This window comes from Ursus maritimus, unplaced genomic scaffold, assembly GCF_017311325.1.
Source record: "Ursus maritimus isolate PB19 unplaced genomic scaffold, ASM1731132v1 scaffold_7, whole genome shotgun sequence".
Lineage (NCBI taxonomy): Eukaryota > Metazoa > Chordata > Mammalia > Carnivora > Ursidae > Ursus > Ursus maritimus.
Window position 1 is genome coordinate 29,543,236 of NW_024426885.1, and position 12,435 is coordinate 29,555,670.

The following is a 12,435-nucleotide window of genomic DNA, read 5'->3' on the forward strand; positions in this document are numbered from 1 at the left end:
CCACTTACCACTGAAGGAACGGAAGGGGCTGAAGATGAAAAAAGGGCCAATTTGGTGTCATTACAAAAGAAAATAAAGAAAAAGGATGTAAATTAAAACTTTCAAAATCTACTTCTACACCTAAGAAAATAATGGAGAAAAATCATCACAAAATTCCCAGGCAGCCACCTACAGAGTAATAATCAACATGAAGATTGGAAGTACAAGTCTGGTCAAACTCATCTAATTGCCTTCTTTCATGGATTGACAGACCTGATAGATTAAGGAGAAGTAATTTAAGTAACCTCTTAATTTTAGAAAGGCTTTAGATTTTAGGCTTACCAAGTATTTATATAATCATTCATATACTGGGAAACATATAGTCTGGATCACAGAAGTGTTAAGGGGGCATTTAACTGTGGAGAGTGGAACGTTCATCAATGTAATAAGTATCAACACAAAGCACCATGTGCTCCTTATTCAGCAATAGTTGGTAAACTGGTCAGTTGATCCTAGGGTTAACATTTTCATCTCTGATACAGGTCAGGGATATTAGTTTACTAAACAGAAGGTGAAGGCAAAAATACGGGTAAATATTGCATCTCAGAGGAAAAGATCACATTAAGATGAAAAGAGAAATGCAGTTAAAATGAAGGGAATTTCACATTAAGGAAGAAAAGACACAAAGAAAATGCCACATGACCCAGATTATGAGTCAGCAATGCAGCAGAGCCCTTGAAAGCAGAATAATGGAAAAGCCTAAAAAGGATTTCAAAAGGTAGCAGTTGTGATTAAATTTTTTTATTACAGTTGACTAAGTATTCTATAGGGATGATTTTCTTTTAAGTTCTTAGTGATTTAATTAAGCAAACTAGGGGATCAAATCATGGTTTACTTACTCTGCCTTTCAGGCCTGTGACCCAAAAGATGCCTTTCAGAACCAGTCAATTAATCACCTACTGCCAAGAGTAAAATGGAAATAAGTTATGAAATAAAATTTTGGCAGGCTTTGAAAATGAGAGAGTACCTTATTCTGAGAAGTAATATTATCTTCTATCTCCAGTTTTAGGTGGGAATCAAGTGTTTTGATAAATTAAACATGGGGAAATTTTTTTTTTTTAAAGATTTTATTTATTTATTTGACAGAGAGAGACAGCCAGCGAGAGAGGGAACACAAGCAGGGGGAGTGGGAGAGGAAGAAGCAGGCTCCTAGCAGAGGAGCCTGATGTGGGGCTCGATCCCAGAATGCTGGGATCACGCTCTGAGCCGAAAGCAGATGCTTAACAACTGCGCCACCCAGGAGCCCCAAAACATGGGGAAATTTTACACATACTACTGAATCTGGTCTTTAAAATGTAGTTTTGTTGTTTTGTGTGAATCACTGGTTTAAAACATAAGTAAGTCAAATACTTTGATTTCCCACTCTTTGTGCAGCTCTGATCTATTATGCACTCTGTTGGACTAAAAATCATTTCTCCCATGTTCTAAGACTTACAAACTAAAGTTCTTATCCTCCAGATACACACAATATGATTTGCGTAAAATGATTTGGGTACTTCTTTTTTCTTGATTCTTCCCAGGGTAATGTTACTTTCTCAATCTCCTTTAAAAAAAAAAACAAAACACAAACTTTCTTACTCTCTTCCTCTATCTATCTATCTATCTATCTATCTATCTATCTATCTATCTAATCTTATCTATAAGTCGGCTCCATTCCCATTGTGGAGCCCAACATAGGGCTTGAACTCACAACTCTGAGATCAAAACCTGCGCTTAATCGACTAAGCCACCCAGGTGCCCCTGAATTTCCTTTTTAATTAAGGACTAAGACATAAGCTTCTCATTAAAAGGGTAAGAAAACCAAAGTAGGGTGAGGGAACTTAGCAGGAAGTATTTAAGCCTCAAAATCACTAATACCAAATTCATTAATTAGGTTTTCGTAGGCAGTGTTCAATTCTGGGTTTTATAAAGAAAAATATAGAGAACTTAAAAGAGTTCAGAGTAGAATCATGAACGAAATAAGATTTATGAAGAAAAAGTGACCAACGTCAGCCATGTATTCTTCAGTCAATGACCATACACACTGGGTATCTTTTTGTGACCCAGACACTATGCCGGACAGAACTCCTCAAGAAGGCGGGGGAGAAAAAGCCTAGCTATTCTACAGTGCTATTTATGAAAGTACCTATCTCAGGATGGCACATTGATTCCAATTTCCATGCTAAGTCTGATCAACTGGCAGTGGTCAAGTCAAAACTCACAAAAGAGTGTCATGACTGATTAGCACTGTTTGTCATAGATAATGGATGGGAAGCAGCAGTAGGTAATATTTGTCTTTACTGTCTCATATTATTATAATGAACACTAATTTTCTAAGAGTTACATAAATAAAAGTATCCTGAATTTGTAAAGCACCTTTCTAAATAAATGTTTTTACACATTAACTCAGATTGTGCTCAAAAAATTCTCTAGGGTAAGTCAGGCATTAGTTTTGTTTTGTTGGAAACTAGAGCACACAGAGGTATAAGGGACAAACCCATGGCAACACAGCTAAAATTAATGGCAAAAACTCTACTGCCACCCAGATTCCCTTATTCCTAAATAATCTGCCCTTGATCTCTAAAGATTAGAACAGGATGGTGTCCACATGCTCCCTAATTTCTACAAAGGAAAAAAGAAAAGGAAACTGGCTTAAACCATTATACAGATTTAAGTTAGACCTAGGGAAGAATTTTTTGACAGTGAAAGCTGCTAACCACTGGAACAGATAACAAAAAAAAAAAAAGCCTGCCATGTTTCACTTTCTAAAGATCTTAAAAATTCTTTTATTTTTTTTTCCTGGGAAAAAATGTTAATTACTCCAAAAGTCCTTCAAGAGCAATTACAGTATTGTAAGGAGAGCATGGGTTTTAATTAGAGAGGCCTTGGTTCAAATGCCTCCTCTCAATTTACCAACTAGGTAGCTCTAAACTGGAGATAACATCTTCCATCTTCCATGGAATTATTATAACTTATTACATTGCCTGAAATTGCCTTCTTATCCTTTTAATCACAAAAACCCTGTCATGTTTTTAATCTTAAAATCTTCAGTACTAAAAACAAATAATCCAATTAAAAATGGGCAAAAGACTTGAACAGGTATTTCTCCAAAGATGACATACAGGTGGCCAAAGACACATGAAAAGATGCTCAACATCATTCACCCTCAGGGAAATGCAAATCAAAACCACAATATCATCTTACACCTCCCAGAATGTCTAAAATAAAAAACATAAGAAATAAGTGTTGGTGAGGATGTGGAGAAATTGAAACCCTGGTGCACTGTTGGTGGGAATGCAAACTGGTACAGCCAGTGTGGAAGACAGTATGGAGGTTCCTCAAAACATTAAAAATAGTACTACCATATGATCTATTAATCATACCACTGGGTACTTATCCAAAGAATAAAAAACCACTAATTTGAAAGGATTATTTACAATAGCCAAATTAGGGAAGCAGCCCAAGCATCCATCAATAGATGACTGGATAAAGAACAGGTGGTGTGTGTGTGTGTGTGTGTGTATAAATACACACACACACACACACACACACACACACACACAATGGAATATTACTGAGTCAGAAAAAAGAATGAAATCTTGCCATCTGCAACAACATGGATGCAGCTAGTAAGTGTAATGCTAAGCAAAGGAATACCATATGATTTTTCACTCATATGTGGAATTTTAGAAACAAAACAAAGAAACAAAGGGAAAAAAAAGAGATAAACCAAAAAAAACCACACTCTTAACTACAGAGAACAAAATGATGGTTACCAGACAGGTGGTGGGTGGGGGGATAGGCGAAATAGGTGATGGGGATTAAGAGCACACTTATCTTGATGAGGACTGAGTAATGTACAGAATTGCTGAATCACTGGATCAAACGCCTGAAACTAGCACTGTACATTAAGTATACTGGAATTTAAAAAATTCTTCAGAACTGAAGTAAGAAGAGGAACAACTGCTTAAAATCATATTTTCTTCCTTACTCAAGGCAGATATCCTCATCCTTGATTATAAGTCTTAAGTAAAGGAACAAAATTTTTCCATCTCTCTAATTCTCCCAAACAAGAGCACAACGCTAGAGGACAGCTGCCTAGTGAAATGCCGAACATTGTTGACAGAGTACTACAGGAAATTTAAAATAAAAAAAAGTACTGTTAAAAAGATGTGCTGGAATCTGTGTTAGACTCACCATACAATAATATTTCCACTATTACTAAAAACAGCAGCAGCTAACATTCATCATATATTTATTACCGGCGAAACAGGAGAGCACGTATTCCGATGGGTTCTGAAGATGACTAAGCATCTTTTGTGGGTTATCTCACTTCATTTCCATTTTATGAATGAGGAAACAGAGGCCTCCAGAGAATAAGTAATCTGCCCAAGGTCACACAGCCAGTAAATGGTAGAGCTTAGAGGCAGACCTAAGCAGTCTTGATTCCAGAATCTAATGTTATCCACTATGCTGTACTGATCCCTCCCTCTCCAGTGGAAGAAGATCTGTAACAAAAATATCTGTTCTGTTTAATATCTAAATGGTACTTTTAATTTCCACAGGGAAAAAAAATCTTTCTTTTTTCTAAAGAAAAAAATCTTTAAGTGAGCAGTCTTGGGCTCCATGCAGGCAGGTACAAGAATATGTGCCTAATGCATAAAGAAGTCAGAAAGAGATATATCAGGAATTTTCCATATGCGTTTTCTCAGATATGAAAAATGGGAGAGCTCTGAAGCATAATAAAGGAAGAAACTTCTATAATCTGTACAGACTCAGTACCAATGGATAAGAGGAACTTACCACAGTGAGTCTCCATTCACAACTAAAGGCCTTCTTTAAAAAGTAAGTAACAGGGTACTCTGAGCCATTTTTAATTGCATCACTGAAATGTCCGCTAGGTAAGTGGGCATTTAAAACAAATACTTCAAATGAAGCTGCATGCTAATGTGCTTACAGAAAAACAGAGGGCAGTATTCAAGACGGTACCTGCGCAAAACGCCTGCCACAGTACACGGAGCGTTCCGGCTACTGTGACACGCACAAGGTAGATAGGGAGCATGAGACACTGCACAAAGAGTCAGATCTTCTCTCTCTACTGATCTTCTGAGATACTGTGGTTAGCACAGAGAAAGCACTTTCCTCAGAGATAACCGACTACTAAAGGGTTAAGGATATTACACATTCGCCCTTACTCTAGTTCTATTACGGCCGTCAATTAAAAAACAAAACAAAACACGCACAGAAGAATCCTCCCGTTTCTGTATGTAAAGGGCCTTTGAGTGAACACGCATTGGAAAAACCAAAACTGCCTCATTATAATCATTAAGGTTTCAAAAATTAGTTGGGTTCAACGCTGAAACTCTAGCACCTGCCATGACACACTCTGTCACTGGTTATCTGGCCAGTGCAGCTGAGAGTCCACAAGCTGCCTGCTATCACCACAGAGGATGGACAGGAAGTATTAATGGCCTTGTTAGACCGGCAATAAACAAGGAGTTTGAAACTTCAATTCGTTTAATGGAAAAATGAAGTTACTTTTTGGTAAGTGGAATTTTCACAATAAATTGCCTTCACAGATTCCACAGATTGTGGGCTAAGGCAATGAGACTGTCTAAAGCCTGGAAGGTTGATAAAAAGTACTGAAGTGTAAAGCCAGAGTCCCAGGCCTTTACATATAAGTCAACAGCCTAGAAAGAGGGAAAAGAGAGATTTTAACCTTAATTCCAAACTACCGGGAAAGAAAAACCCTGCTGTGGATCAGTGGAAATATTTTCTAAGAACTTGTAGGTACTGCAAATAATCAGAAGGTAGGTTAATCTAGATGTACTCTAATGGAACCACTCAAGACTGTCTTTAAAGAAAAAAATACCTCCTACAGTACTATCATCCATGTCAGTCACTGGCTTTTCTTTAATCTGTCTTCTACTTGCAATCTAGACCATCAGATAATATCATGGCAATCATGGCCCCGTAAAACACAGCAAATGTTTTCTGCCTGGGAGACTACTATGTCTTCACAGGAAAATATTGCTCAGACTTTGGAGCAAGAACTATAGAAAAAGCCATGGATGATGAGCTGAAAAGACCAAACCTATCTCTTGGAAAACAACAGTTAAGAGCATGGATTAGGATGCCCTGGTGTGTGGAACAGGAGGACAAATCCTGAAACGTCTTCCCCCTAAATATAAGGCATGAAAACAATTTCAATAAACTTGGGAGGCTTCTAGGAAATGGAAATGACAAAATGGAATGGGCTTCATACATTTTTTTTTTTTTTAACACATGCCTTATAGCGAGCTCTAGAGAGCTAGAGAGGTCTAGAGAATTAGAGAGAACGCCATTACTTCAACTCACCTCGGGCTTCCTGCAGTTTCTTGAGCTCTGCTTCCCTTTCCGTTCTGCTCTGCTTACTTCGAACCCCAAGGGCACTGATGACTAACCTTCTGGCTAGGGCTGCCGAAGTCTCAGGACGCTCCTTTGCTGGCTGCAGGAACTCTGAATGGGAAAAAGAGGGGGAGCAGAAGGAAGTAAGGAAGAGAAAGCACTCTTCCAGCAAATCATTTGGCAAAACGATTTAACTCTGTAATTAACATATAAAATAGACTAACAAGGGCTGCCTCAGCAGTAATTAATACAGGCCAATAGATGATGATCAGAGGAAACTAACATGGCAAAGCACAAACAATCCTGGCTTTGTTATCTGTATTAACACAATTTCTACAGTGACCCTTGCAAACAGGTCAACACTGAGGTAAACCAGATAAGGATGTCATCAGAAAATGGTTGCTACACTGCTTGGCCATATCTCCCACTCTCTCCAAGTGGCTGCTCAGATGCCATTTCCAACACAGCCTTTTGTCTTTTCTTTAAAAACATACTTCCTTTAACACTAAAAATAAAAGTGATATGTCTTTAGAACTCTAGATGAGGTACAAGTGCTAGAAAAAACAATAACACAACTATCAACAAGAAAAAGCCCCTCAGATTATAGGCTCACCGGCATAAGCTCTAGCTTTGGCCTTGGCTGCTCTTGTGGCCTGTGACAAGGGCCGGATTTTCACCATGGTATGTTTACTACCCAGAGCGTCACGAGCTGCAAAGAGGAATAAATATAAGAAACTAGAAGATACGAAGAAGGGTGATACAAAAGAAAATTTAAGGTTAGCTCTCAGAAAGTATTTCCTAGGTGTCTAGTTACACTTTTTCCCCCCCGTGGCAAGGAAAAGAGTTGGTCAGCTCTAGAAAATCCATAAACAGCTTGGCAAGTGATTATTTTAGATCAGGGGTCAGCAAACTATGGTTTTTGACCAAATCCAGTCATCCACCTATTCTTGTAACATTTTACTGAAACAGCCACTTCTATTCATTTGAATACTGTTTAGGGATGCTTTCTTGTTACAATAGCAGAATTAAGTAGTGACAGAGACCTTACACCCTAAAATATTTACTACCTGGCCCTTTACAGTTTGCAGACCCCTATTCTAGGTGGTTCAGACAGGAACCAACATCTCTAATTTCCTTGAATGCCTCTGTATCACATCTATCATGAGGCTAATGACATAAGTGAGAAGGCCCAATCATATATCCAGAAAGTAGGTATTATAATCTCTCACTGGGAAGGTTCAAGGGCTACTTCAAATTCATTTGTCTGGGTGGGAAAAAAAAAAAAAAACCACAAAACTTTTAAGATTTAGTCACACTGGCTTCTTAAATTTCTACCTAAAATCTGTTTACATATGATCATAACTGACACTTACACAGCATGTAACCTTGGAAGGAGTAGGCTCTCTCCAAATTACCACTGGATTAAGGTGAAAAGGGAGAGGTAGAGCACATGGGTACAAAGTACCATGCTTAAAAACCTGTATCTGCCATTTACCTACACTGGCTGAATAAAATGCCAGTTGGCTAGAATACAAGGGAAATAAGAACAAATAGCAAGAGAAAATAGACAATAACGAAAGACCACAGCAATCCACTGGGTGAATACCTGTAACTGGACTGGAGAATACTCCTAGGGCATGTGTGTCATCCACCCATTTAATATCAAATCCTTTCTTTCTGCAACAAAACAACACAATTTTATTTCTTAAAATAAAATTTACTTTTATAAAACATCTTTCAAATAAGAGTCTCATAAAGCATTTCATAATGAGATAAACACTCAGCGAGCGCACAGGTAGAATGGGGATGACACAAAAACAGCTTGGCGGACAGAAGAAGCCACTGAATTTTAAAAGCAATAATACCATCATGAAGAACTACCTGGGAGTATTTTATCTTCCCAGCCATTTTATAGACATCAACTAATTAATCCTCACATGTCCCTTGGGGAGGTAAAGTATTTATCGCACTATTTACAAGAGATGTTCTTATGCGCACAGAGCAAGAAGAGGTGAAAGGAGGCAGCAGAGAAGAGGCAGAAGAATATTGGAAGAGGAGGTAGGCAGGGAAGGTCACCTGGATTTAATGCAAATGTAGGCTCACAGACACAGAGAGGGAGACAAGTCATTCAAAGCAAGAAACAAACAAAAAAGAAACCCAAAAAACCATAAAAATCAAGTAACTGAGAAAAAAGACAACTATAATCACAGAGGCTGACCTATTATTTCTAGTTGTAGAAAGGAAGTAAGAAATGGAAAACAGGAAAGAATTGTGGCAAAGTCAGAAAAATTCAGGATAAAAGATATCAAGATCAGAGAAACATCAGATAGGATTAGAGAGAATCAAAAGAATGACCATTAAAAACACCTAAATTTTGAGCACAGCCCTTATATAGTGAGCACAGTGACTATCAAAATGATAGCATTATTTTTTTCAGGGAGGAACTTAAAAACTGCTCATAGATTCAACATAGTTCTGTAGAAAGGGCATGGGGTTGAGGGTCAGATACAAAAGGACTCAGGGTTCTGCTACCTTGAGATCTTGGGCAGATTTAACTTCTCTACAAGCTAGGTCTGCTCATCTGTAGAAATGGGTATAGCACCTTCCAAACAGTTATTGTGAAAATGGAAATGAGGTATCTGTGACAAGGCAAAGAGCACAGTGTTGAGCACTTACGGGCATTTAATAAATAAATGGTGCTCATTATTTTTTATGACTAATAGCAATATTCATCAGAAAGATTATTAATATTGATAAAGATGGTGAGTAAAATATAAAGTTGACTCTCAGACATTATTATAGGCTTTTGCACCGTGACCTTGACTTTATTTTTATAAAGCACTATAAAGAACGAAAAAGAGACAACAGCTAAAATATCTTCCTTCAGTCAAGAAAAAAATTCCTTTGAGGAAAAAAGGAATGAAGAAGGCTTTGAAGGTTAAAGAATTTCCTGAATGTAAGGGTAAGTTTGACCATGGCATAAAATGACCACAGGGGTTGGAGACTGAAAAAGTTCAATAGCAGAAGAGCCTGTATAATAAGAGTTTACAAAAAGCTTAGAAAAAGACCTTAGATGGGATCTGGAGAGCCTTTTAAGACTTTGGAATTTCATAATCCTTTAAAATGCTTCTCCTCTTTTGGGAATGTTTTTGGGTTTGATAGAAAAATGGTCTTGCAGGGAAGATTAGGAAGAAAGCAAGCAAAGGGAAATTAATAATTTATAAGAATTAACTAGTCTTCAGGAAATTCTAGACATCAACAAAACTAATCCTTGGTTTTAAAAATCATCATTACTAATAACAATCTAAGGTATTACTAAATTGAGATTTAAGTTCACTGACTGCTTTTTAAAATCTATTAGGCACTTTACATGGAAGAGGCACTGATATAGGGTCTTAACATGTTAATGAATTAGACTGACCAACCCTATACATCTAGCAGAAGGTCTATGGAAAGATTAACTTACCTAGGGGATCCAGTCACACCCTTATTTCTTTTAGTTATAGAAACGATACCCCCCCAATCCAAATTTAAGTGAGGTACATGGCTGCTAGCTAATTTTGCCTGTTCTAGAACTTTATAGAAAAACAGGGTACTCTTTTATTTTTTTAAAAGATTTTATTTATTTATTTGAAAGAGAGAATGAGCAGTTGTGGGGGGGAGAGAAGCAGACTCCCTGCTGAGCAGGGAGCCAGATGCCCGGGGCTCTATCCCAGGACCCAGAGGTCATGACCGGAGCTGAAGGCAGATGCTTAACTGACTGAGCCACCCAGGTGCCCCTCATTTTTGTACAGAAAATTTCACTGAATACAGCCATGCTCATGTGTTTACATACTGTCTGTGGCTGCTTTTGTGCAAATGATGGCAGAGTTGCCTAAAATATTTCCTATCTGGCTCTTTAAGAAAAAGTGGGGGGTTAAACCCTGACACAGAATCTTACAAATTCAAGATCTACATGAATTGAATTTTAAATTTAAATTTGTAATATCAGACAAAAAGCCTAGTTCATTTTTAATATCAGGATTAGAATGTTAAAGTATAATACTTCTTGGTATTGACTTCTTCCAGATCCTGAAGATCTTTTCCCTAATAACTTTCTTTCTGAAGCTTATTTTTCATTGTTTCTTTATTCCTGAAGCTTATTTTCTTCTTATGAGCTAAAGATACAGAGGCATACTTCTGATTCTTTTACCTTGTCCTATATATCTATACATAACAAGAGTTAATGCAATTGTTTTCAAACCCACTTATACCAGTTTTAATTTATATTTTCACTACATAATTTAATAAAATTCAAACAATGAAATATCAGTGTGAAAAAGAAAAGATGTTGTGTCTCTAAAAACTTAACTGAATGCTTTGGAAGAGTAGAGAATGGTGAAATCATTAAAAAATCCAAAAATGACTATCAATTATGTTTGGGCAAAACAGATATAAAAGAGAAAACATTTTAACCTATAAGGAGTAAGCACTCAGATGCCTCTAAAGGTACATTAAAGTTCTCACTCCACTTTATAGTTGATATATTATGAGGATAACATACAAGAACTCTTCTATCAATAGACCAGTAACTTAAAAGAAAAAAAAAAAAGGCCTTGGCACCACATCAAAGACTGACAAGTGACTAGACATTTATATGTGTTGTTAAGATAAACTAGTTGAGACACATAATAATCACTTTTTATCATTCTCCACTTGACTATTTCTATCTCGGTGGTCAGGATAACCTCAAATCAATAATTTAATTTACAGTGCTGCTGAACTCTTAGGGCCCTTGGTGCTTGGCAGAAGAAAACATGTATCCTCTCAGGAGAAATCTTCTTCTGTAGACTTCAATTCCCGTAAATAAAATTCCAAGGAAAATAGCTGACTTACAGTAAAAAAAAAAAAAAAAAAACCCAAAAAACAAAAACAAACAAAAAACCCCCCCAAAAAACTACACCTCCAAAAAAGCAAGACACTATGAGTGAGAATCTGCAGAAGCAGAACTAAAAAGACTTCAGGTAAAGGAATTACCAGACACAGACCATAGAAGGTCTATGTTTAATAGATTTAAGAAATTTTTTAAATCTTGAAAATATTTTAGAAAAAACCAAGAAATTAAAAAATGGCCATGCAGATTTTAAAGAGAAATAGAGAACTGAGAAAAATAAAGAACATAAAATGAAATTTAAACATTCAATGGACAGTTTTAACAGCAAATTAAACACAACTAAAGAAAAAATTAGTGAACTGGAAATGAGAGCTAAGGAACTATTCAGAACGCAACAGAGACAAACACAGAAAATATAAAAGAGAGGTAACATGAGGATTAAGTGAGAAGGTCTAATATATATTTTCTTGGAATCTTAGAGAAGGTGAAAGAGAAAGACTGGCACAAAGGCACTACCTGAAGAGATAACTATGTGTTCTCCAAAAACCAATGAAAAATACTTACTGACTTAAGAAGCTCAAATAATCTCAAGAATAAATGTAAAAAAACACAAAGCCACATCATACTAAAATGCAAGATAAAGAGAAACCCCTAAGAGCATCCAAAGAGAAAAGACAGATTACATTCAGAAGCAACAGTTGTGAACTTTCAGCTGGTTTCTTATTCTCCACAGAGAAAGCCAGGAGATGGTAGAATAAATCTGCACATTTCTGAGAGAAAAATGACGGCCAACCTAGAATTCTATACCTAGCAAACGTGTCTTTCAAAAATGAAGTTGAAATAATGCCATTACAAAAACAACAAAAAACCCAACTGAGTCTGTTTACAGCAGATTGTTACTAAATTAAATGGGAAAAGAATATGTTCCATGCAAAAAGAAAATGGTTTCAGATGGAAGATATGAGATGCAAGAGGTATAAATGAAGAACACAGAAAGTGAATAAATCTGAACACTGACTCTATAAAATAGTAACATCAAATGGAGTTTAAAAAGAAAAAAAATTAAAAAGAAAACAGTCTCAATAGCATATTAGTTGGGGGTGGTGGAAAGGGAGGGAATGGAATTGGGAAATGGAGTTAAAAAGCCCTTAAAGTGT

At 36.7% G+C, this 12,435-nt stretch overlaps 1 protein-coding gene across 5 annotated transcripts in view; it reads right to left on the reverse strand.

Moving 5' to 3' along the window:
- The window catches only part of R3HCC1L (R3H domain and coiled-coil containing 1 like), an 84,088-nt gene that overhangs the window by 3,593 nt on the left and 68,060 nt on the right, over window positions 1-12,435 (reverse strand). For all 5 annotated transcript variants that reach the window (XM_040624013.1, XM_040624014.1, XM_008704367.2 and 2 more), the window contains 3 exons: window positions 8,012-8,082; window positions 7,019-7,114; window positions 6,376-6,516 (listed from right to left, as the gene is read on the reverse strand). In XM_040624013.1, the coding sequence (XP_040479947.1) occupies window positions 6,376-6,516; window positions 7,019-7,114; window positions 8,012-8,082 (308 nt within the window). The remainder of the gene's footprint in view (window positions 1-6,375; window positions 6,517-7,018; window positions 7,115-8,011; window positions 8,083-12,435) is intronic.